Source organism: Octopus sinensis, linkage group LG14 (assembly GCF_006345805.1).
Source record: "Octopus sinensis linkage group LG14, ASM634580v1, whole genome shotgun sequence".
Classification (NCBI taxonomy): domain Eukaryota; kingdom Metazoa; phylum Mollusca; class Cephalopoda; order Octopoda; family Octopodidae; genus Octopus; species Octopus sinensis.
The window spans coordinates 41,277,476-41,300,285 of NC_043010.1; the positions used below are offsets into that span (position 1 = coordinate 41,277,476).

Below are 22,810 nucleotides of genomic sequence, written 5' to 3' on the forward strand. Positions count from 1 at the left end.
TGTGTGCGTGTGTGCGTGCGTGTGTATATGTATGATAGAGAGAAAGAGAGAGAGAGAAGAGAGTGAGAGAAGGGGGGAGTGTGTGTATATGCCTGTGCGCGTGTGTTCGTATGTGTTTACGTGTGTATTTGTGAGTGTGCATGCATGTGTGTGTATGTGCGTGTATATGCGTGTGTGCGTGCGTGTGTATGTGTATGATAGAGAGAAAGAGAGAGAGAGAAGAGAGTGAGAGAAGGGGGGTGTATATGCGTGTGCGCGTGTGTTCGTATATGTTTACGTGTGTATTTGTGAGTGTGCATGCGTGTGTGTGTGTGCATTCGTGTGTGTGTGTGTTTGTGTATGTGTGTGTGTGCATGCGTGTTTACATATGCGGATATGTCAGCGAGCTATGAGTGCGTGCGTAAGAAACCACGTGTGGAGCGGATTTGTCATTAACTGTCAGTCGTGTCACGGTTCAGTTTTAGACTTGCGGGTGTTCCTAGAGTACCCGGCTTTACAGGGGGGAGAAGAAAAAAATACTAGTAGTGACCGTCATCTTAGCCATTCACTCAGTCACCATAAGAGTTCTTATACTCTTGTTGGTGGATATTATCCCGTACCCTGTAATGTCAGCAGGTAAGTCGTGTTTATATTAATTACGGTAGTTTTGTATCTTATATCTCTTTTACTCTTTTACTTGTTTCAGTCATTTGACTACTGTGGCCATGCTGGAGCACCGCCTTTAGTCGAGCAAATCGACCCCCAGGACTTATTCTTTGTGAGCCTAGTACTTATTCTATCGGTCTTATTTTAACCGAACCGCTAAGTTACGGGGAGGTAAACACACCAGCATCGGTAGTCAAGCGATGTTGTGTGTGTGTGCGTGTGGGGGGACAAGCACAGACACACAAACATATACACATACACACATATATATACATGTATATACATATATATACGACGGGCTTCTTTCAGTTTCTGTCTACCAAATCCACTCACAAGGCTTTGGTCGGCCCGAGGCTATATAGTAGAAGACACTTGCCCAAGGTGCCATGCAGTGGGAATGAACCCGGAACCATGTGGTTGGTAAACAAGCTACTTACCACACAGCCACTCCTACGCCTATCTCATAAACAGTTATCTTATCTCAGGTGAGAAAACATTGTAAGATTTCTTAGCATTTCTCTTGGTGATTAACTTTAAGGTGTCACTTTCACTTTTTGTTGGTCAGTAGTTAAGTGCTGTTTTGTTAGGGCGGCCGGTGAAGAATTTCTTCCCCACTACACACACACACACACTTTTATTTTTTCTTTTTCTGAAATCACACCTCTGGCCCACTTGCTTGTCTTAGTCTTGAATATTTCTTACGTTGTTGTTCATTTGTGTATGCGTGTGTGTGTGTGGTGTGTTTGTGTGTGTGTGTGTGTGTTTATACATGCATATGTATACGTGTGTGTGTGTAGGATCGTTTATAGAAATGCATAGATCTGGAGGAGAAGTACACTCTAAAATGTAGAGCAGTTAATATTATAGTGGGGTAGGCCGGTTTATGGGGTTACCCCGAGTGATAACCCGGGGGTAACTCAATAAACCAGCCTACCCCCACTATAATATATACATGTATGTTTATATGTATGTATGTATGTATGTATGTATGTATGTATGTGTGTGTGTATGTATGTATGTATGTGTGTGTGTATGTATGTGTGTGTGTGTGTGTGTGGAAATCTTTCGGTATTCATACATGACTTATAAGGCGGCGAGCTGGCAGAATCGTTAGCATACCGGGCGAAATGCTTAGCGGTATTTCGTCTGCCGTTACGTTGTGAGTTCAAATTCCGCCGAGGTCGACTTTGCCTTTCATCCTTTCGGGGTCGATAAATTAAGTACCAGTTACGCACTGGGGTCGATGTAATCGACTTAATACCTATGTCTGTCCTTGTTTTCCCCTCTGTGTTTAGCCCCTTGTGGGTAATAAAGAAATAGAAATAGGTATTTCGTCTGCCGTTATGTTCTGAGTTCAAATTCCGCCGAGGTCGACTTTGCCTTTCATCCTTTCTGATTTTTTATTTTTTGCCTTTCATCCTTTCGGGGTCAATTAAATAAGTACCAGTTACGCACTGGGATCGATATAATCGACTTAATCCGTTTGTCTGTCCTTGTTTGTCCTCTCTGTGTTTAGCCCCTTGTGGGTAGTAAAGAAATAGGTATTTCGTACATGACTTCATTTTAAAGTTTTACCTGTGTCCGATAATTTACGAAAAAGTTTTTATTTCTATTTTTTCCATGGGCTGAGGATGAGCCGACATTGTCTTTGGTCTGCATGAGTGCTGAACAAACAAACAAACAAACAAACAAACAGACACACACACACACGCTTTGCCTACATATATATATAAAACGACAACATCAATATAAAAAATAAACAACAACGCAAAAGCCGATACACACACCAAAAGTTAAGTGGCTGCAGGTACGACTTCACCGGCCGCTAAATAAAATGACACCAAACTGCTGGTTGGCAAAAGTGAAAGTAATACTCTAAATTCAAATATCGCCTTTCTTTTCAATACTAACTTTATTAATGAATGCTTTTGTCTCTGACCCGACCATATAACAAGTGGCTATATTATCAATCGACCTGCTAGAAATAGCAAGCAAATTTCCTAAAACTTCATTCAATCTCCTTAAAAAAGGGATATGGTATACCTAAAAAGGCGGTGAGCTGGCAGAAACGTCAGCACGCCGAGCGAAATGCGTAGCCGTATCTCGTCTGCCGTTGCGTTCTGAGTTCAAATTCCGCCGAGGTCGACTTTGCCTTTCATCCTTTCGGGGTCGATAAATTAAGTACCAGTTACGCACTGGGGTCGATGTAATCGACTTAATACCTATGTCTGTCCTTGTTTGTCCCCTCTATGTTTAGCCCCTTGTGGGTAATATAGAAATAGGTATACCTAAATAGACGGCCTTACAGGCCAGGATCAATATCAAAATTTCTAAAAAGACGATGAGCACGACAGGGACGTCTTTCATCCTAGGTCTGCTGAGTCAGTGCAGATCTGGGACCGCACAACAACGATTTTTTAAACACTGTCTACATTTATTTAGTTGTTGATAATATAAGCTGAAATTTTAAAAGTACAGGGCAGTCGATTCTGTCGACTCAGTACCTCTGAAAGCCAACCTCGGCGAAGCGGTTAGCGGCGTAACTCTGGGTGTGCAGCATGTGCAGATCACATAGGGTCGCTATTTTATATACATGCATTTACTACTAGCGAACAGTGGTGCCGGTGCGCGCATCCGCGCTAGCTAGTCGTAAGTAATCGATCCTACAACGACTACCTAGCAAAGTAAATAAAACACAAAATAAATAAAAAAAATTTTACACAAAGTAAATAATTTTTGTTAAACAACATAGGCGCAGGAGTGGCTCTGTGGTAAGTAGCTTGCTTACCAACCACATGGTTCCAGGTTCAGTCTCACTGCGTGGCATCTTGGGCAAGTGTCTTCTGCTATAGCCCCGGGCCGACCAATGCCTTGTGAGTGGATTTGGTAGACAGAAACTGAAAGAAGCCTGTCGTATATATGTATATATATATATATATGTGTGTGTGTATGTTTGTGTGTCTGTCCCCCTAGCATTGCTTGACAACCGATACTGGTGTGTTTACGTCCCCGTCACTTAGTGGTTCGGCAAAAGAGACCGATAGAATAAGTACTGGTCTTACAAAGAATAAGTCCCAGGGTCGATTTGCTCGACTGAGGGCGGTGCTCCAGCATGGCCGCAGTCAAATGACTGAAACAAGTAAAAGAGTAAAGTAAATAATTTTTGTTAAACAAAGTAAATAAAACACAAAAACACAAAGTAAATAATTTTTTAAACAAAGTAAGTAACACACAAAAACACAAAGTAAGGATCGACTAGTCATGACTAGCTGGCGCAGATGCGCGAGTACGCGAGAGCGTGCACTGTTCTCAAGTAATACCAAATTATTTATTTTGTGTTTTATTTACTTTGCCAGGTCGTCGTTGTAGAATCGACTACTTAAGACTAGCTAGCGCGGATGCGCGCACCGGGACCACTGTTCGCTAGTAGTACCCATTTACCGTAATCAGAAGTTAGGTTAATTACTTCTTTAACACCTGGCCACCAAAAAAAAAACAAAAAAAAAAACAAGTGTAATAGGTGTAAAAAAAAAACGTGTGTTAAACGAATATGAAAACAAAAGGGTGAATAAAAGTTTGCGCCAACAAACCGGGAGGTGGGGAGAGGACTTTCGGAAAATTCATGAGATCCGATTTTTCCTCTCGTATCTTTTAGGGAAATAGCCGAAAAGGGATATCTTTCCATGAAATTTTACATAAATATCTTTCATAGATTACGATTATAAAGAAATTTGTGGGGGAAATTTTTTCCGTGGGGATAAGGAGAGGACTTTTGAAGAGAAAGAGATTCCTAAATTATTTTTTGGCTTCAGTGTAATGGAAAAAAATTTAAAACAAAAATTTTTTGATTAATTTATTTTTCGTTTGAGTAATAAAAGGGTTTCTTAAAAAAAAGATCCCATTTATCATGGTGAGAGAAACAAATTCATAAATACGGTGTTGAATATGGTTTCACTGTGGAAAAAAAGTTAAGGGCAATTTAGCTGTTGTTTTTAACACATCTCCACCGTTGGGAGTAAGAAGAGCTGTATTGAATATTTTACAATATTAAAAAATCGCATCGTGTGAATTTTCCGAAAGTCCTCTCCCCACCCCATTGAAAAAATTTTCCCCACAAATTTCTTATAATTGTAATCTATGCCATTTGAAAGGTATTTATATAAAATTTCATCAAAAGATATCCAGTATAAACAGACCAATTCTGAGGATACACCTGTAAAAAAAAGGTAATATAAAAGGAGAACGGGGCTCTCTACCCACCTTTTGACCAAGCTCCCGTGGCTTTTATGGGTTTTTCCATGAGTAACCTTTCGAAGCGCCTCCCTCTATTGAGATTTTTTTACTTGTTACAATTTTGTTGTTATCTTGTATTTTTACACGGACTTTACAAACGGACAAAACCCTTTTTGTAACTTTCGTCCTGTATTTTGTCCTTTACATGTTTTATTTGATTTTTGTTAGCCTTTGTGGCTAATAAACGAATTAATTATTATTATTTTCTCTTAATTTCTTTCTATCTTGTCAGATAAAACTGAAATCTCAGAGGCTGATGTGATTGCTTCAAACCATTATTCTGTGCATCTTGACTGGTCTTCCTCTCTGCTTCAGTTCAAATACCACATTCTATGTGATTCAGAGAGAATCTACACCATCTTGCAACAAACTGAGGGTACCTTAGAAGAAGAGAACGAGTGGAAAAATGTATATACGTATGTATGTCTCCTTGTCGAGATATTTCCTATGGGGTAGATAACAAAAAAAAACAAAAAAAAAAACAAGCAAAAAAATATTAAGGCATATTCATTTATCAGGAAATTATTGTTATTGTTGCTGTTGTCTAACACCAACTCAATGCTTGACTAACCATAAATGATCATGTCTATTCAAACACAGTACATCTGGGGCTATTTTTATTGTTATTTAGTCCCAAGTAAACCCTGATCTAGCAGACTCATGATCAGAAACATTCTATTGATGACCAATCCATCTTTTATTTAAGCACAGTGTATCTAGGATCACATTATCCTATGTGTCTTTTTTGTTTTTGAGAAATAAAAGATATGAAGGAGATTTTGGTTCTGTTTCTAGCAGGTCAAGCAAAGTGCTATGGTTTTAAGCAGTGGCATAGAATGAGGTGTACAGACTACACAGGGTAACCAGGTGGCGAGCTGGCAGAAACGTTAGCGCGCCAGGCGAAATGCTTAGCGGTATTTCGTCTGTCGTTACGTTCTGAGTTCGAATTCCACCGAGGTCGACTTTGCCTTGCATCCTTTCAGAGTCGATAACTAAAGTACCAGTTATGCACTGGTGTCGATATAATCGACTTAATCCCTTTGTCTGTCCTTGTTTGTCCCCTCTATGTTTAGCCCCTTGTGGGTAGTAAAGAAATAGGTATTTGTTGTAGTCAAAGCTATGTTTTGTTTAAAAAAAGTGGTAACCAATTCCACTACTGTATAAGGTGGCCTAAAATATTACTAGTTTTGAGGTTAAGATTCTGAATTACTAGCTCACATAGTCACGAGTCCAAGTTTTACTATGATTACTTCAGCCATTGTGTTTTGCAAGTGTATATATTTCATAGTTTTTCTTGCACCAGTTTTCCTAACAAACAAAACCTCTGCTATTCCTATTCCATTGTTGACTGGGAGTTTACATCAAATTGTAAAAAGCCAAATGAGACCATAATCTCGTGGCTTATGCCAGGGGTGTTACCAGCCCACTTATGCATACCTTTCCCTTCTTTGGACACTAAAACTCTGCTTGCAAAGACCTGTTGAGGCAAGTGAAATCAAATCAAAATTAAAATCAAATTCGATGACTGGCGTCCGTGCTAGCGGGGTGCAAAGAGCACCATACGAGTGTGATCATTGACAGATCGGCTAACCAGCTTCTGTGCTAGTGGCACTTAAAAGGCACCATTCGAGCATGATCGTTACCAGCGTCGCCTTACTGGCACTTGAGCCCCGTGCTAGGAGGGTATTAAGAGCACCATCCGAGCGTGATCGTTGCCAGAGCAGCTATCTGGCCTCCATGCCGGTGGCACGTAAAAGACACCATCCGAGCATGATCGTTACCAGCATCGCCTTAGTGGCACCTGTGCTGGTAGCATGTGTAAAAGATACAGGCGAGATCGTTGCCAGTACCACCTGACTGACCCCATTACACTCTCGAAGTGGTTGGCATTAGGAAGGACATCCAGCTGTAGAAACTTTGCCATATCAAGATTGAAGCCTGGTGCAGCCATCTGGTTCACCAGCCCTCAGTCATTCATCCAACCCATGCTAGCATGGAAAGCGGACATTAAACGATGATGATGTAAAAATCAATCACACCAACAAAATTACCTTTCTAATTACTCAAGCATAGTTAAATAAGAATCTGCAGCTAAATGGTAAATAAGGTGTTTACATCTTAATGAAAAACCATCCTGTGACTTAAGGCATACAGAAAATGAGGAGTCTAAGTATTCTGTTCTAATGTTTTGCATCTAGAAGTATTACATCTGATTCAGTCATCCATTTTTAAGGCATTAAGGTAAATTTAGGAACTAATTATAGCCTATCAGGTAAAGTGTAATTGATAGTTGTTTCAGATATAGGCATAAGGTAAGAAATTTGTTGGGAGGAGATTAATCAATTAAATTGGCATCGGTAGTTAAATGCTACTTTATTTTATTGATACCAAAAGAATGAAAGACAAAGTTCTCTTTGGCAGGATTTGAACTCAGAATGTAAAGAACCAGAACAAATACCACAAGGTATTTTGTCCAATACTTTAACAAATCTGCTAGTCCATTGTCCTAGTGTAACATAATGTATAAAGAATATATAAAATCAAAATAGCTTCTAGCAAATGAAATAAATATTTATTTTAATTAGAGTGGCTGTGTGGTAAGTAGCTTGCTTACCGACCACATGGTTCAGGGTTCAATCCCACTACGTGACACCTTGGGCAAGTGTCTTATACTATAGCCCCGGGCTGAACAAAGCCTTGTGAGTGGATTTGGTAGACGGAAACAAATGACTGAAACAAGTAAAAGAGTAAAAGAGATGCTAAACCAGACTTTATTGTAGAGTGGCCCAAGTTGATAGAAGTGACCCTAATATATCACTGGTATTCTATTAATTTATACATGCAGAAGGTGACAGGCAAGTTTAACACAAGCAAGATGTGAACTCAGAATTTCTACTAAATACTGTAAAACATTGAGTCCAGCATTATCTCCTCTAACCTGTTGTTCCATCATCCTCTAGTCTTGGCATTTCCACATTTTTAAATATATTACACTGGTGTGTATGTGTGTGTATGAAAGAGAGAAAGAAAGAGAAAGAAAAAAACAACCAGCATAATAGCCATTCTATATTGCTTTTTATCTTTTTTTTATAGGGGATATGGTGAAAATACGATCGTGGAGGACCTTAAACCATATCAGGAGTATCTATTTAGAATTCGGTTCCATCGAAGTAACAATAATTACACTAACTGGTCACCTCCAATGAAAGTTATCACAGAAAGTAAGCAAACGTCTTAAGTTGTTTATATTTTACTCTTTCTGTTTTTCTTTTTTATTGGTTCCCAACCAGGTGGACGTAGCCATACTGAGGCTGTTTCAAACACTAATTGAAAAGTCTGGCTGCATCATCATCATCATCATCGTTTAACGTTCGCTTTCCATGCTAGCATGGGTTGGACGATTTTGACTGAGGGCTGGCGAACCAGATGGCTGCACCAGGCTATATGTATACCTATATATATATTATATCTATATATATATATATATATATATATATATATATATACTTATATATACATGTATATACACATATATGTATATATACATGTATATACACATATATATGTATATATATATATATGTATATATACACATATATATACATATAAAGCAAAATAAGTAACAAGGATGTCAAGGTATTAGTGCATTATGACCGTTTCCGGCGGTTCCATTTAATCAAACAATGCAAGTATAAGGTTGTCCCAAAAGTTCGTAGAAAGTCTTGGAAAATAATGGTCTTTATTTTGAGGAATAATTTTTGTTGTTTTTGTTAGTACTTGGCATGTAAAAATTCAATTTTCGCAAGTGTTTACGAACTTTTGGGACAACCTAATATTACATCAATTTGAAAAATACTGCTTTCTTTGCATGCATAAGACGATATAGGTTTTCAACATACAGGATACTCCATTATGATATTTTAGCAAATATTTCATCAGTACTAGAGAACAAAAGAATTACATGCTTGCTGGTATTATTGTAGCGGAATGAACTTGGGGACAAAATACCCCAATTATAATTTGCTGTGGCAGAAGAGAATAGCAACGGTGGTCATGAGATGGTAATATGGCTACATTTATCTATCTCCTTATCACCATCAAAAGATTTAATGCAGCTAATATACGATGTCCACTAAGAATTAAAACCACTGGCAATTGACAGTTAAGTTCTAACTGCTGATGATAAATTAATTACTGTCAGATACTCTTCCAAACCATTAATTTACTATGGCTATAAATTCGCTATGACTACAGAAAGGAATAAATCTCATCAGAAGTCAGTAAGATAGTGGTATTTACCCAGAAAATTAAGGCGGTGAGCTGGCTGAATCGTTAGCACGCCGGGCGAAATGCTTAGTGATATTTCGCCCGTCGCTATGTTTTGAGTTCAAATTCCGCTGAGGTCAACTTTGCTTTTCATCCTTTCGGGGTCGATAAATTAAGTACCAGTTACGCACTGGGGTCGATGTAATCGACTTAATCCGTTTGTCTGTCCTTGTTTGTCCTCTCTGTGTTTAGCCCCTTGTGGGTAGTAAAGAAATAGGTATATGCCCAGAAAGAGGGAGAGTAGAGGTGATATAAACTATTTTATTATTATCAGTTAAAAGGGTCCTTAAATAGAAAACAAAGGAGGTCACAATGAGATCTAAATGGGCATTAAAAGTACAGGGGATGGAAAAAGTACAACCAATATTTAGCAAAATTTATATATTATTATATTTTGCATAGTAAAATGCAAAATTTTAAAATTTACAAAGGGATATAAGGACCAAGTAAGAGAAGGATATATAAACCAATTTAAGCCCCTTAAAAGTAGATTACTTTTATATAAATTAGAAACCTCATAATGCTTCATTGTACAATAAAACCATTCGATAATGGACACATAAATAAATTCAGATTTCATCTGAGAAAGAGGTACACATTTTTTGTTGACTGAAAACCAGGCAAAAAATGAGATAATTGGTTCTATATCAGGTAAACTTATTTTATGGAGTAGGACCACTTTTAGCAGTAATTACAGCTTGAATTCTATGAGGTATGGACTCGTACAAAGTTTAAATTGTTTCCAAAGGAATTTTTGTCCATTCTTCAGCTAAAACAGTCTCCAGTTCTTGTAGTGATAATGGTGGAGGATATTGACTCCTTACTTGTTTTTCTAAAATGTTCCATAAATGTTCGATAATATTGAGATCTGGGGACTGTGGTAACCAGATAAGATGTTCAACTTCACTAGAATGTTCCTTGTGCCATTCAGTAACAACTTTAGCTGTGTGAATTGATGCATTATCATCCTGAAAGATTGCGTTTCTACCCAGAAACAGTTCCACAACCATAGGATGAATTGTATCAGATAAAATGCTTAAATAGTGTTGACTATTAATTCTGTCATGAAGGGAAACCAGCAGATTTCCAAGATATAGCTCCACCCCCAGATTATCACAGATCCTCCTCCATGTTTAACAGTTGGAAGAAGGCTATCTGGGTCAAATGCTTCTTGTGGCTGTCTCCATACATATACTCAGCCAGTGGTCAGAAATAAGGTAAAGGATGACTCTTCCAAGAAAATAACATTCTTCCACTGCTCTAGGGACCAATTCTGTAGATTTTTACTCCACTCTAAACGCTTTGCAACGTTTGTTTTTGAAAGTAGTGCTTTTCTGATTGCAGCCCCCAACCCCCATGAAATCTGACTTTGTGCATCTCCCGGCAAACAGAATATGGGTTCTCGAGGTGGTCATTAAGCTCTGCAGTAATTTTGGGAGCTGTACTTTTGTAATCATTTCTAACAGTTTGCGTAAGAGTCCGACAGTCCCTATCTGAAAGTATTGGTTTTCTTCCGGAGTTTTGTTTCAACGAGGAGGTTTTTCCCTCTTTCTCAAAGGTGGTCATTACTTTCGAGACAGTACATCTTGATACACCAAGCATTTCGGCTGTTTTCGTTATGCTAGCATCTGTCATACTAGCACTAACAATTTGTCCTTTTAAAGTCCAATAGATCTGTCATTATAATGAATTTTAATTACCTTTTTCCAATGATATCTGAAAAGAAACAGCAATTTTAGCAAAACGTTTTAAGCAACATTAATAATAAACCAAAAAACATAAAAATAAACAAGCTTTCGATGGTTTTATAGATATTTTAAAATTATGATGTTATGATGCTAGGTGTTTCCATTATTTTGTCCAACCCCTGTATGTACAAAAATATCTTTTATATATATATATATATATATATGTATATATAACGAATATATTATAATTATAAAATGTAATTATAAATAACTAAAAAATATATCAATATAAATACCATATTGTATTATATTTTGTCATGATTAACTGTAGAGAGAAGTTACAACCCCTCTGCAAATCATAGAATGTTACACCAGTATACACGAAAGTATATAGGTATACAAAATGCAAAATTTGATAATATGATATAATATAAAATAAAAGAATAAATAAAATACACCCAAAAATAGGTGTTAGGCAGGGCATCCAGCTGTAGAAACTCTGACAGATCAAGATTGGTGCCTGGTGCAGCCATCTGGTTCACCAGTTCTCAGTCAAATCATCTAACCCATTCTAGCATGGAAAGCGGACGTTAAACAATGATGATATATATGTATATATATATATATATATATATATGAATATATATATAAAATTTCAATAAAGGATTTATAAAATGAAAAAATAGACATAAGTTAAAAACTTTTTTCATTGTTGAAACCATAAGATACATATTAGATATAAGGAGAGATAAAGGATTGCAAAATAAAGGTAAAAATAAAATAAAAATAATAATAATAAGTAAATAAATAATAAGGGTAGATCAAGATATTCCTAACAAAGCAAATTAAGAAATAAATGATTCTTCATACATTAGTGCCTGTAATATTCCATCTTATTTTATAAAACGACATCCAATAGTATCCTCCTCCTCCTCATCATCATCATTTAACGTCTGCTTTCCATGCTAGCATGGGTTATCTTACTTTATTATTTCTTAATTTGCTTTGTTAGGGTTACCTCCACCTATCCTTATTATTTATTTACTTTTCATTATTTTTTATTTTTTATTATTATTTTTATTTTTATCTTTATTTTGTTATCCTTTATCTCTCCTTATATCTAATATGTATCTTATGGCTTCAACAACGAAAAAAATTTTTAACCATATATCTATTTTTTCATTTTATAAATCACTTATTGAAATTATATATATATATGTATATATATGTATATATATATATATATGTATATATATGTATATATTATATATATATATATTTATATATATATATTTATATATATATATATATCATCATGGTTTAACGTCCGTTTTCCATGCTAGCATGGGTTGGACGGTTCGACCGGGGTCTGGGAAGCCAGGAGGCTGCACCAGGCTCCAATCTGATCAGGCAGTATTTCTACAGTTGGATGCCTTCCTAACGCCAACCACTCTGTGAGTGTAGTGGGTGTCTTTTACATGCCACCGGCACAGGGGCCAGAGGAGGCTGGCAAACGGCCACAATCATTTGGTGCTTTTACGTGTCACCAACATGGACGCCAGTCAGGCGGCGCTGGCATCTGCCATGTTCGGACAGTGCTTTTTATGTGTCACTGGCACGAGTATCTTAACTACAATTTCCATTTGATTTTTATTTTGATGTTGGTATTGACGTACTTGACTCAACAGGTCTCCTCAAGAACAGCGGGTCACTCTACAATCCAAGGTTAGCACAGCAGGCCGTCCTGCGAGCCATAAACTCACTTCAATTGTCGGGTCTTCACAGTCACAGCATATCTCAGAGGTCTCGGTCTTCGTCATTTCCTCTGTGAGGCCCTACGTGCCACCGGCATGGTTATCACAACTACAATGTCCATACAATTTTTATTTTGATGTTGATGAACTTGACACAATAGGTCTCCTCAAGCACAGCAGGCCATCCTGCAAGCCATGAACTCACTTCATTTGTCGGATCTTCGAAGTCACAGCATATATCCAGAGGTCTCGGTCTTTTGTCATAGCCTCTGTGAGGCTCAACGCACAAAGGTCACCCTATGATCCAAGGTAAGCACAGCAGGCTGTCCTGTGATCAAAGATACTTTTGGGTATGCTGGGGCTGCTATGTGAAGCTGGTGCAGGAAACAGCCATGAACTCACGTTATTTGTCAGGTCTTCGCTGTCACAGCATATCTCCAGAGGTCTTGGTCTTTTGTCATAGCCTCTGTGAGGCTCAACGTATGAAGGTCACGCTTGACCACCTCATTCATTTCTCATCGCTGTCTTTGAGCCATTTCTTTCCCATATGCCACATACCTTATCTCAAACCAACAAGAGAGACTCAGTGCAGTTGCTCAACTTGTTAGATATATTGTAGCCAAATTTACTCCAAATCATACTCCACCATCTCAAAAACAATGAAGTACACATTGGATAATTTAATCCTAGATACCCTCAAAAAGATAGGATGGTCATAATTGGAATGTCTTTGTCTTTGAGCAGGAGTGATCTGAGCCAAAACAACAACATACTTCTTTTATATTCTTTTAGTTTAGGATTTTCTTCAATAAATCTATCTTTTCAATGTAAGATTTTAGAAGTAATATCCTTGAATTCTAGTGATTACATTTAAATAAAATTAATCAATTCAATAAAAATATAAATAAAAAAAAATTATTTTCATTCAATCCCATCTCTCTCTTCTATAGAAGAACCATACTATGGAGAGAATTTACACAAAGCTATTCGGAACCGGAGATTTTCTGAAGCTGAGAATGTGCTGAAGTCAGGGTAAAACACTAATTATTATTTAAAAAAAAAATTTTTTTCCTCTTTTGTCTCTTTGTTGAATTTTGTGTCCATTGTTGTACGGCTGCCTTTGAAGAATCTTTCTTTTTAATTCCCACTCCTCAACTTCATTACTTTCACAACCTCTGTTGTTATCACCATTTTCATCAATATCCCTATCATCACTGCCAACATCATCCCTATTATCATCTTGATCATCATAACGAGCTTCCTTCTTTTCATGATCCACCACTACAAACACAACTACTATTATCATCATTCATCATCATCATCATCATCGTTTAAAGTCCGTTTTCCATGCTAGTATGGGTTGGATGATTTTGACTAATATTTAATCTGATCATTATAATTAAATTGAGGATGATGAGGATTATGATGATATTAATGATAAATAATGACAATAATGATGAGTATGCACGTCTTAGCAATGGTGGGGAAGATGATGGTGATGATGTTAATGAAGATAACACTGATGATGATGAGTTTTTCATGATGTATTACAGATCTGTCAAAATCGATGTGCCAGACAATCAAGGTCTAAGTGCATTAATGAATACAGCAAAACGGGGCCAAATTGAGTAAGTACCCACTGTATATGTGGTTTTAGGGTGTGTATGATGCTTACTGTTGAAATGAAATAGCAAAGTGGGTAACATATAAAACTACTTGCTCTTGTGTCTTTGGGTTCAAATCTACTTTAGATATTTTATTGTTTGGATAGGGCACTTAATTTTAGTCTCTCTCAGATACCCCAGATGTCAGAAATAGTAACCAGATCAAATAAGATAGATGGACTTCTATTGCCACTCTAAGTTCAGAATTCTTCCAATGAAAGAGGTTTTTTCCCTTCACAAAAAAAAAAAAATATTTGCAGCATATCCATTTAGTTTAACCCTTTTGTTACTAACCTGGCCAAAACCGGCTCTGGCTCTGTGGTAAAATGTCTTGTTTTCATAAGTTTTGAATTAAAATATTCCACCAAGCCTTAGTCACAATTTACATTCCTAACACTAGCTTAATGATAACTAAGTTATTTTACTAAATTATTTGTTATATTTAAAATAATTGAAAGAAACACTGAGCATCTCAAAATAAATACGGTAACAATCACACATCTAGTCTCAAATACAGTCTCAGTTAAAATCAAATCTCATAGTTCATGATCCAAGAACAAAGAGAAAAAGCCAACCAGATTACTCCTTGCCTTTTTCTCATTTGGAACACTTTTTAGCTCAGTTGGCTGGTTAAGAGAAAGCTGTCATCATCCAAGGAAAGCATTAGTGGTTCAGGTAAATCTCTGTGAGGATGAAAGAGGTTTGTATCTATTCCTTTTGGCAGTACCCCACCTTTTGTAATTCTGAGTGTTACTGTGAATGCAAGTTGTGGGGGGGGGCAGGAAATGTTGTTGTAGCAATAGAAATAGAGGAAAGTCAAATAGTATAAGTGGTGTGTAGTTTTAGCTTGTTGAGGACTTTAACTCTTTAGCATTTAAACTGACCATATCCGGCCAAAGGTATTATGTTCAAACTGGCCAGATCTGGTCTCTCACACCAACCCTACAATATCGTTTTAAAAATTAACAGCTACCTCATCAAAATCTCATAGCTACAAGATAAAGCATGATTAGTTCAAAACAATGTGGATGAAGAAGCATTAATTTTGGTAGAATAATGCAAACACTAAAGGGTTAATGTAGCGTGTACTGGAAACTTGTAATCTGCAAAATATTGTATCAGAGGATTACTAGCTGTAATATGTTAAGAAATTATGAGATTAGTCAAATGTTCTTTGTTTCAATATAGTCAAGAATGTCTGTGTGTAGCAGCTGCACTGTTGCAAATGTATGTTGAACAATATTTTTGTAAAACATTCTTGAAGCTTAGAGACAGTCTATATGTTTTTGACTCAGAGGGTTACTGCACATCAATATATAATGATTCTGTCAAAATGTCTAATTGTTTTTCTTTAATGTTTGTTCATAATATGAATATTTAAGTGCATATGTGGTTTGCTATCCCCAATATGTTGAAAAATACTCTAATGTAGAGCATACTTGAATCTTGTAATCTGAAAATATTTAGAACAGAAATATTTTCTGATAGGTTAAGTCTTCTTATATAATAAATGAGTGATGACTTTTTTTAATGGCTTAATTTAAGCTGTAAAGGTAATCAATGTCCAAGACTGATAAGAGAAAAGAGAGGAAAAAAACCCATAACACCCATAACACCCATTTGCTGCAGTAGTTGAAGATAAGCCTTAGACTAGAGAACTGACATAAATGATGGCAACAAAATGGGATCTGCTAAAGTCACATAAGGACCAGTTGGTTATGTTCATCCTTTTGTAACCATATTTATAATGAAATTCACAGACCATGAAGAATTTATCAAAATACTATTGTTTGCATTAAGAGTTTCTCTCTGCTGAATTTCACTCACAAAACTATGGTCAAGCAAAGCTATGGTAGAAAATTCTTGCCCAAAGTACTGTCCAATGAGATTGAACATGGAACCATGTAATGACAAAGCAAATATCTTAATCACAGCACTTTATCTTTACATGTATATGGCTATGCCAGTATGAAAGTTTGAGTGTGCCAACTTATTTTTTTAATGATTATATTAAATAGAATTTCCTCTCCCTCTTTCGGAGAGGCACTGAGCAGCTATACGCACACAGCAGTAACTTCCGACTACCAAATTCAATCACAAAGCTTTGGTCGGCTTGGGGCTATAGTAGAAGTTATATTTCGTTTTTGGATTTGGTTTGCAAGATTCTTTATGTGAGTTTGTGTGTTGAAGCATATTCTGTTGTGCCTGGCGAGAGTCATTTTCTTTTTGTGCCTTATAATATAACACACTCACCGGTAAAATTTCCACTTATTTCTTATTTTTATTTTCCTAAAATTTTCGTTGTGTCTTGCAACCTTTTCAATAGTTTTGACTCTTGAAAAGGTTGAAAATCTATTGAAAAGGTTGCCAAACACAACGAAAATTTTAGGAAAATAAAAATAAGAAACAAGTGGAAATTTTACTGGTGAGTGTGTTATATTATAAGGCACAAAAAGAAAATTACTCTCCCCAGACACAACAGAATTAAATAGAATATTTATTCTATTAACCTGCCAAAATTTCAGAGTGTTTTCTTTAATTAATTAGTTTGTGCTTCTAATTCTCACTGTTTCTTGCTCATACATATTTCTGACATACACAGAAGATCAAAATTTCAATGTGGGTTAGGACATATATTCATTCAATTTAATTAACCCCAGTACCTCACTGGTACTGAAATACAAATTTATCAACTTCAAACAATTTGAAAGATAAAAATCAACCTTGATATGACTTAAGTTAAAAATGTAAAAGGATATTTCTAAATATAGCACATTAATCAACTATTTACTGATTCTGTAATTCCATAATTCAATGGGTTTTTATTGTATATTTCTAACAATCAGTCTGTATTGCATTGTATTGTAACTATTGTACATTGTAAAGTATAGGTAACTGCACTACATCCTGAAATGTTACCCTTTGTATTTCAGTATTATGGAAATGCTATTGTCCTTTAATGCTTCGGTTAATGGAAAAGATGAGTCAGGAAAAACAGCGTGAGTATTTAGAGCATCTTGTTTTATTTATTCAATAATGGTATCAGAGAGACAATGATTAGCAAAATTCTGGTTTAAGGACCCCCATATAACTCCACATAACTTTTTTATTTTTTGAAATTTTCAGAAAATGCTTGCACATGGTTCCGGGTTCAGTCCCACTGCGTGGCACCTTGGGCAAGTGTCTTCTACTATAGCCTCGGGCCGACCAAAGCCTTGTGAGTGGATTTGGTAGACGGAAACTGAAAGAAGCCCGTCGTATATATGTATATATATATATATATATATATATAGATATATAGATATATATATGTATGTATGTGTGTGTATATGTTTGTGTGTCTGTGTTTGCCCCCCCCCCCAACATTGCTTGACAACTGATGCTAGTGTGTTTCCATCCCCGTAACCTAGCGGTTCGGCAAAACAGGTCGATAGAATAAGTATTAGGCTTACAAAGAATACGTCCTGGGGTCGATTTGCTCGACTAAGGGCGGTGCTCCAGCATGGCCACAGTCATATGACTGAAACAAGTAAAAGAGTAAAGTGTAAATGTGTGTTCAACACATGGGAATTCATATAATTATGCAAAAAACAATTTTAAAAAATTTTTATTTTTATCTGAAAATTCCCAAAAATAAAAAAGGGAAGGATTACATGGCAAGCTTAAACCAGAATTTCACCCAATGATTTGACCACATTTTAGTTATCTACTTTCCATTCTGGCTTGAGTTGGACTGGCCATCATAATCGATCCGTTCTTATGAAGTTACTGCCCTCCTAGGTGTGGTTAAAGGACCATGTCTCACTTGTATATTTTCCTTTGGCATAGTTTCTATGGTTGGCTGTCCTTCCTAATACCAACCACTTTACAGAGGGACTGGTTGCATTTTATTGTGATAGGTTGCTATAGCCTCAATAAGACAAACTAAATTTTACGATTATATTTGATTTTAATATTGATAACAGAAAGATTTTTTTTAATTAAAATTTTGTTTTTAAACTGAAATTGAATTTCAGTTTTTATCAAAATTCAGATAAAAGTGTAACTTAGTCCCTCACCAACAATCCTCTCCTGTTGTCTTTGTTTTGGGAAACATGTTAGTTTAATTAATTCAGTTTTTCATAGGCGGTGAGCTGGCAGACACGTTAGCGCGCCGGGCAAAATGCTTAGTAGTATTTCGTCTGTTGTTACGTTCTGAGTTCAAATTACGTCGAGGTCGACTTTGCCTTTCATCCTTTCGGGGTTGATAAATAAAGTACCAGCTTCACACTGGGGTCGATGTAATCGACTTAATCCCTTTGTCTGTCCTTGTTTGTCCCCTCTACGTTTAGCCCCTTGTGGGTAATAAAGAAATAGGTATTTCGTCTGTCGTTACGTTCTGAGTTCAAATTCCGTTGAGGTCGACTTTGCCTTTCATCCTTTCGGGGTTGATAAATAAAGTACCAGCTTCGCACTGGGGTCGATGTAATCGACTTAATCATCTCTTTGTCTGTCCTTGTTTGTCCCCTCTATGTTTAGCCCCTTGTGGGCAATAAAGAAATATAATTCAGTTTTTCATACAAAGTAAAAAAATAAAGAAGGAAATTGACAAAAACAATATGTAAAATAACATATTTCTTTCTATTTTTTATGGGTTTACTTCAGTTTAATGCATGCCTGCATACATGGTCAATTACCAGTTGTGAAGATGCTGCTCAATAATGGTGCGCTCTATAATGATTTTGATTTGGGTGGTTCTAGTCCATTGCATTATGCTGTTGACAGCTGCAAGTGTGAGCTCATTGAATGGATGATCAAGGATGGAGCAGATGTGAACATTCAAGACAGAAATGCTGGTTGGACTCCATTGATACGGTGTGGTGAGTTACATTTTTTAAAAAACTGATTGGAAAGCACATTTATTGTGTGTGTGTGTGCTTGTTTTCATAACTGCAACGTTTAAGACATGTGCATAACATGTATGTATAAATAATAATAATAATAAACATTGTGTACAGTGCTCAGGTGCACTACAACTCATCGAAAGTGTATATATAATCAGGTGTAGTTTCGACGGATTTCGGAAAGCATGAGGGCCTTAAAGGATGCAGTGTCATGGCAGTCAACAACTGACGCAGGCAGTTTATTCCATGCTTCAGCAACTCTGAGTGTGAAGAAATGTTTCCGAAAGTCATGGGAGCTGTGTTGTTTTCTGACTTTGTAGGCATGTCGACGTGTGTTAGACACATGGAGATCAAAAAGGTGTTCAGTGTTGTTATTGGTGAGGTGGTTGACAACTTTGTGGGTGTTTACCAAGTCCGTCGCCAGACGCCGGAGCTTCAGTGAATCTATGCCCAGGGATACTACAATTAGCCGTCATTTTTGATAGCAGGGTGCCAGCTAGTAAAAAATGAAAACCGTATATGGATTCTATTTAATTTTTAAAATAAAATGTATTTCAACTCTGACTTTGTAAACATTCAACGTGTATATATATTTTTTGGGACACCCTGCGTATATATATATATATATTATATATATATACATTCAAAATGTGACCGCGTATGTACCGTTGGCAATTTTTTTTCCTCTGTCTTCCCTTCTCTGGATCTTTCCTTCTAATAAGTTTCCGACGAAGAGCTCTGCTCGAAACGTTAAACCCTCCTTCTTTCCTTCTTTCCTGAGTGTCCAATAATACTATATTTGTTCCACGTCCTCGCGTTGTTGTGTTTTTTTTGTGCTTTCATGTTTGGATTAACTTTATATATATATATATATATATATATATATATATATATATATATTGATGTGAGGTATGCTTTTACTGTATATTTTTTCAGCTTCCCTTTCTGGTAAAAAATTAGTTGCTCTTACATTGATCCATAATGGAGCCAATACTGATCTCAAGGACAATAATGGGAAGACCTGTTTAATGGTTGCTGTTATCAATGGCCATCAACAATTAGTGGAAGTCCTTCTGGAGAACAATGCTGATATCACAATATTAAATATGGTTAGTGGATTGCCACCCCTTTGATTTTCATCATTTATCATTTCCCTCCTTTCATCATAGATCGTTACCATTATTATTGCCGTTTAGCCTCAAGTTAGCCCTGATAGTACATACCTTATTCTAAAAGATATCCCTGCTGTTACCAGCCTATTTTTTGGTATTTCAGAGACTTCATTGCTCAATATATCCTTATTATTTACAATGTTAGCATGCGATTGTATGGAGACTTGACTGTACAGATACTCCATATTTGGCTTAAAGTACAACTCAAGTACTTGGATTGGTGGGATTAACCTCTACTGTTACAATAATGGCTACTACTACTCAGAGCTGAATTTATGCCAATTGCACTCAACAAGTTCTGTCCCATTCACCTCTCCTACTCTCTTCGTCCTTATTGTGTCCCTACCCCGGCCATGCACTACGCCATGACCAGTCCTTCTTTCTTAAAACACTTTATGCTTTAAAAGATATATCAATAGATAGTTAAGTTAAAGGGAAATAACCTTAGTTAGCAAATAGTTGTGGAAATGACACTTTTATTTTTAAAGTGTTCCAGACCAAAACCTGCGACCGTGTTGGGGGCAATGGTGTTATCCTTTTCTTTTCTTTTTTCTGTTAGGTTTAAATGTTTATTGATATTTAAAAATAAACAGGCGCAGGAGTGGCTGTGTGGTTAGTAGCTTGCCTACCAACCACATGGTTCTGGGTTCAGTCCCACTGCGTGGCATCTTGGGCAAGTGTCTTCTGCTATAGCCTCGGGCCGACCAATGCCTTGTGAGTGGATTTGGTAGACGGAAACTGAAAGAAGCCCGTCGTATATATGTATATATATGTATGCATGTGTATGTATGTGTTTGTGTGTCTGTGTTTGTCCCTCTAGCATTGCTTGACAACCGATGCTGCTGTGTTTACGTCCCCGTCACTTGGCGGTTCAGCAAAAGAGACCGATAGAATAAGTACTGGGATTACAAAAGAATAAGTCCCGGGGTCAAGTTTGCTCGATTAAAGGCGGTGCTCCAGCATGGCTGCAGTCAAATGACTGAAACAAGTAAAAGAGTAAAAAAGAGTAAACAGATACACATACCAGCAGAAGGGAAAGTAGATATGATAGTTACTTAGACAGACAAACTGACAGCCAGGTAGGTAGACTATCTTACCGATATATCCAAAGAATATTATTAATCTCATGCCTATGCATGCCTTTCATATTTCATTTAGTTCATGCAGTTTATAAAGAATTTTCTGTGATCATATAAATGCCATTCATATTACATTCAGTTCATCCTAATACTTGACCAGTTCATTATATTAACAATCCTGAAAGGATGAAAAGCAAAGTTACCCTTAGTGGTATTTGAACTTGGAATGAAAAAGAACATAACTAAATACCCATTTCTTTACTACCCACAAGGGGCTAAACACAGAGTAGATAAACAAAGACAGACAAACGGATTAAGTCGATTACATCGACCCCAGTGCGTAACTGGTACTTATTTAATCGACCTCAAAAGGATGAAAGGTAAAGTCGGCCTCGGCGGAATTTGAACTCATAACGTAACAGCAGACGAAATACCTATTTCTTTATTACCCACAAGGGGCTAAACACAGAGGGGACAAACAAGGACAGACATAGGTATTAAGTCGATTACATCGACCCCAGTGCGTAACTGGTACTTATTTAATCAACCCCGAAAGGATGAAAGGCAAAGTCGGCCTCGGCGGAATTTGAACTCACAACGTAACGGCAGACGAAATACCGCTAAGCATTTCGCCCGGCATCCTAACGTTTCTGCCAGCTCGCCGCCTTTTATAACTAAATACCACTAGTCATTTCATCTGGTGCTCTGCCACTCACTGTTTCACTGAAAACCAAGATTGGTTAAAACCAGTAAAAGAACTAATTATTATTGGGATTTTTTTCAGTTTGAACGGCAGTTTTTAACATAATTTCTAGATAACTAAAAAATTTTAAACTTCATATACTGGTAGAATGTGTTTATAAAACATCTTTTTCTCTTGGCTTTATTGAGAAAATTCTATAGTTTGTAAGATATTTGTTGTTTATTTCCTTCAATTTCTGCAATTTCAACCAATCAGTGATGTGTATTGAGGTAAAAAACATTCTGTGCTGTATGAATATGTCCCTCGTTTAAGAAACAGATTGGGTTTATTTACATTTGTGAAGAAAAAAGAAACCCTTCCCCCACCCCTAACCCTAACCCTAAAACAGATTGAAATGCAATAGATCGATACTAGGGTCATAATTATGGGTGACAATTTCATATGACACCGCTAGAAAAAACTGCCGTTCAAACCGAAAAGATCCTATTATTGTTACTGTTTTAATTAAAGTTATGGAATGTAGAATTTTCAGTGTATCACACTTCAGGGATTTTGCTATAACTATTTACTTTCTGAGTTTAAATTACCTGAAGGTCAAGTTTA

At 36.7% G+C, this 22,810-nt stretch overlaps 1 protein-coding gene across 4 annotated transcripts in view; it reads left to right on the top strand.

Annotated features, from left to right (window-relative positions):
• The first annotated feature begins 331 nt into the window (after positions 1-331).
• The window catches only part of LOC115219209 (fibronectin type 3 and ankyrin repeat domains protein 1), a 28,189-nt gene continuing 5,710 nt past the window's right edge, over positions 332-22,810 (top strand). Inside the window, exons 1-10 of one of the 4 annotated variants that reach the window (XR_005001874.1) lie at positions 338-615; positions 5,171-5,354; positions 8,032-8,159; positions 13,657-13,738; positions 14,260-14,334; positions 17,304-17,369; positions 19,015-19,229; positions 20,190-20,362; positions 20,985-21,018; positions 21,440-21,504. Coding sequence is in view for 2 of the 4 variants with exons in the window: in XM_029789335.2 (XP_029645195.1) it covers positions 606-615; positions 5,171-5,354; positions 8,032-8,159; positions 13,657-13,738; positions 14,260-14,334; positions 17,304-17,369; positions 19,015-19,229; positions 20,190-20,362 (933 nt within the window). In the remaining 2 variants the exon portion in view is untranslated. Of the gene's footprint in view, positions 616-5,170; positions 5,355-8,031; positions 8,160-13,656; positions 13,739-14,259; positions 14,335-17,303; positions 17,370-19,014; positions 19,230-20,189; positions 20,363-20,984; positions 21,019-21,432; positions 21,505-22,810 lie in introns of all 4 variants that reach the window. The other 3 variants (XR_005001875.1, XM_029789335.2, XM_036508896.1) reach the window with 3 other exon arrangements.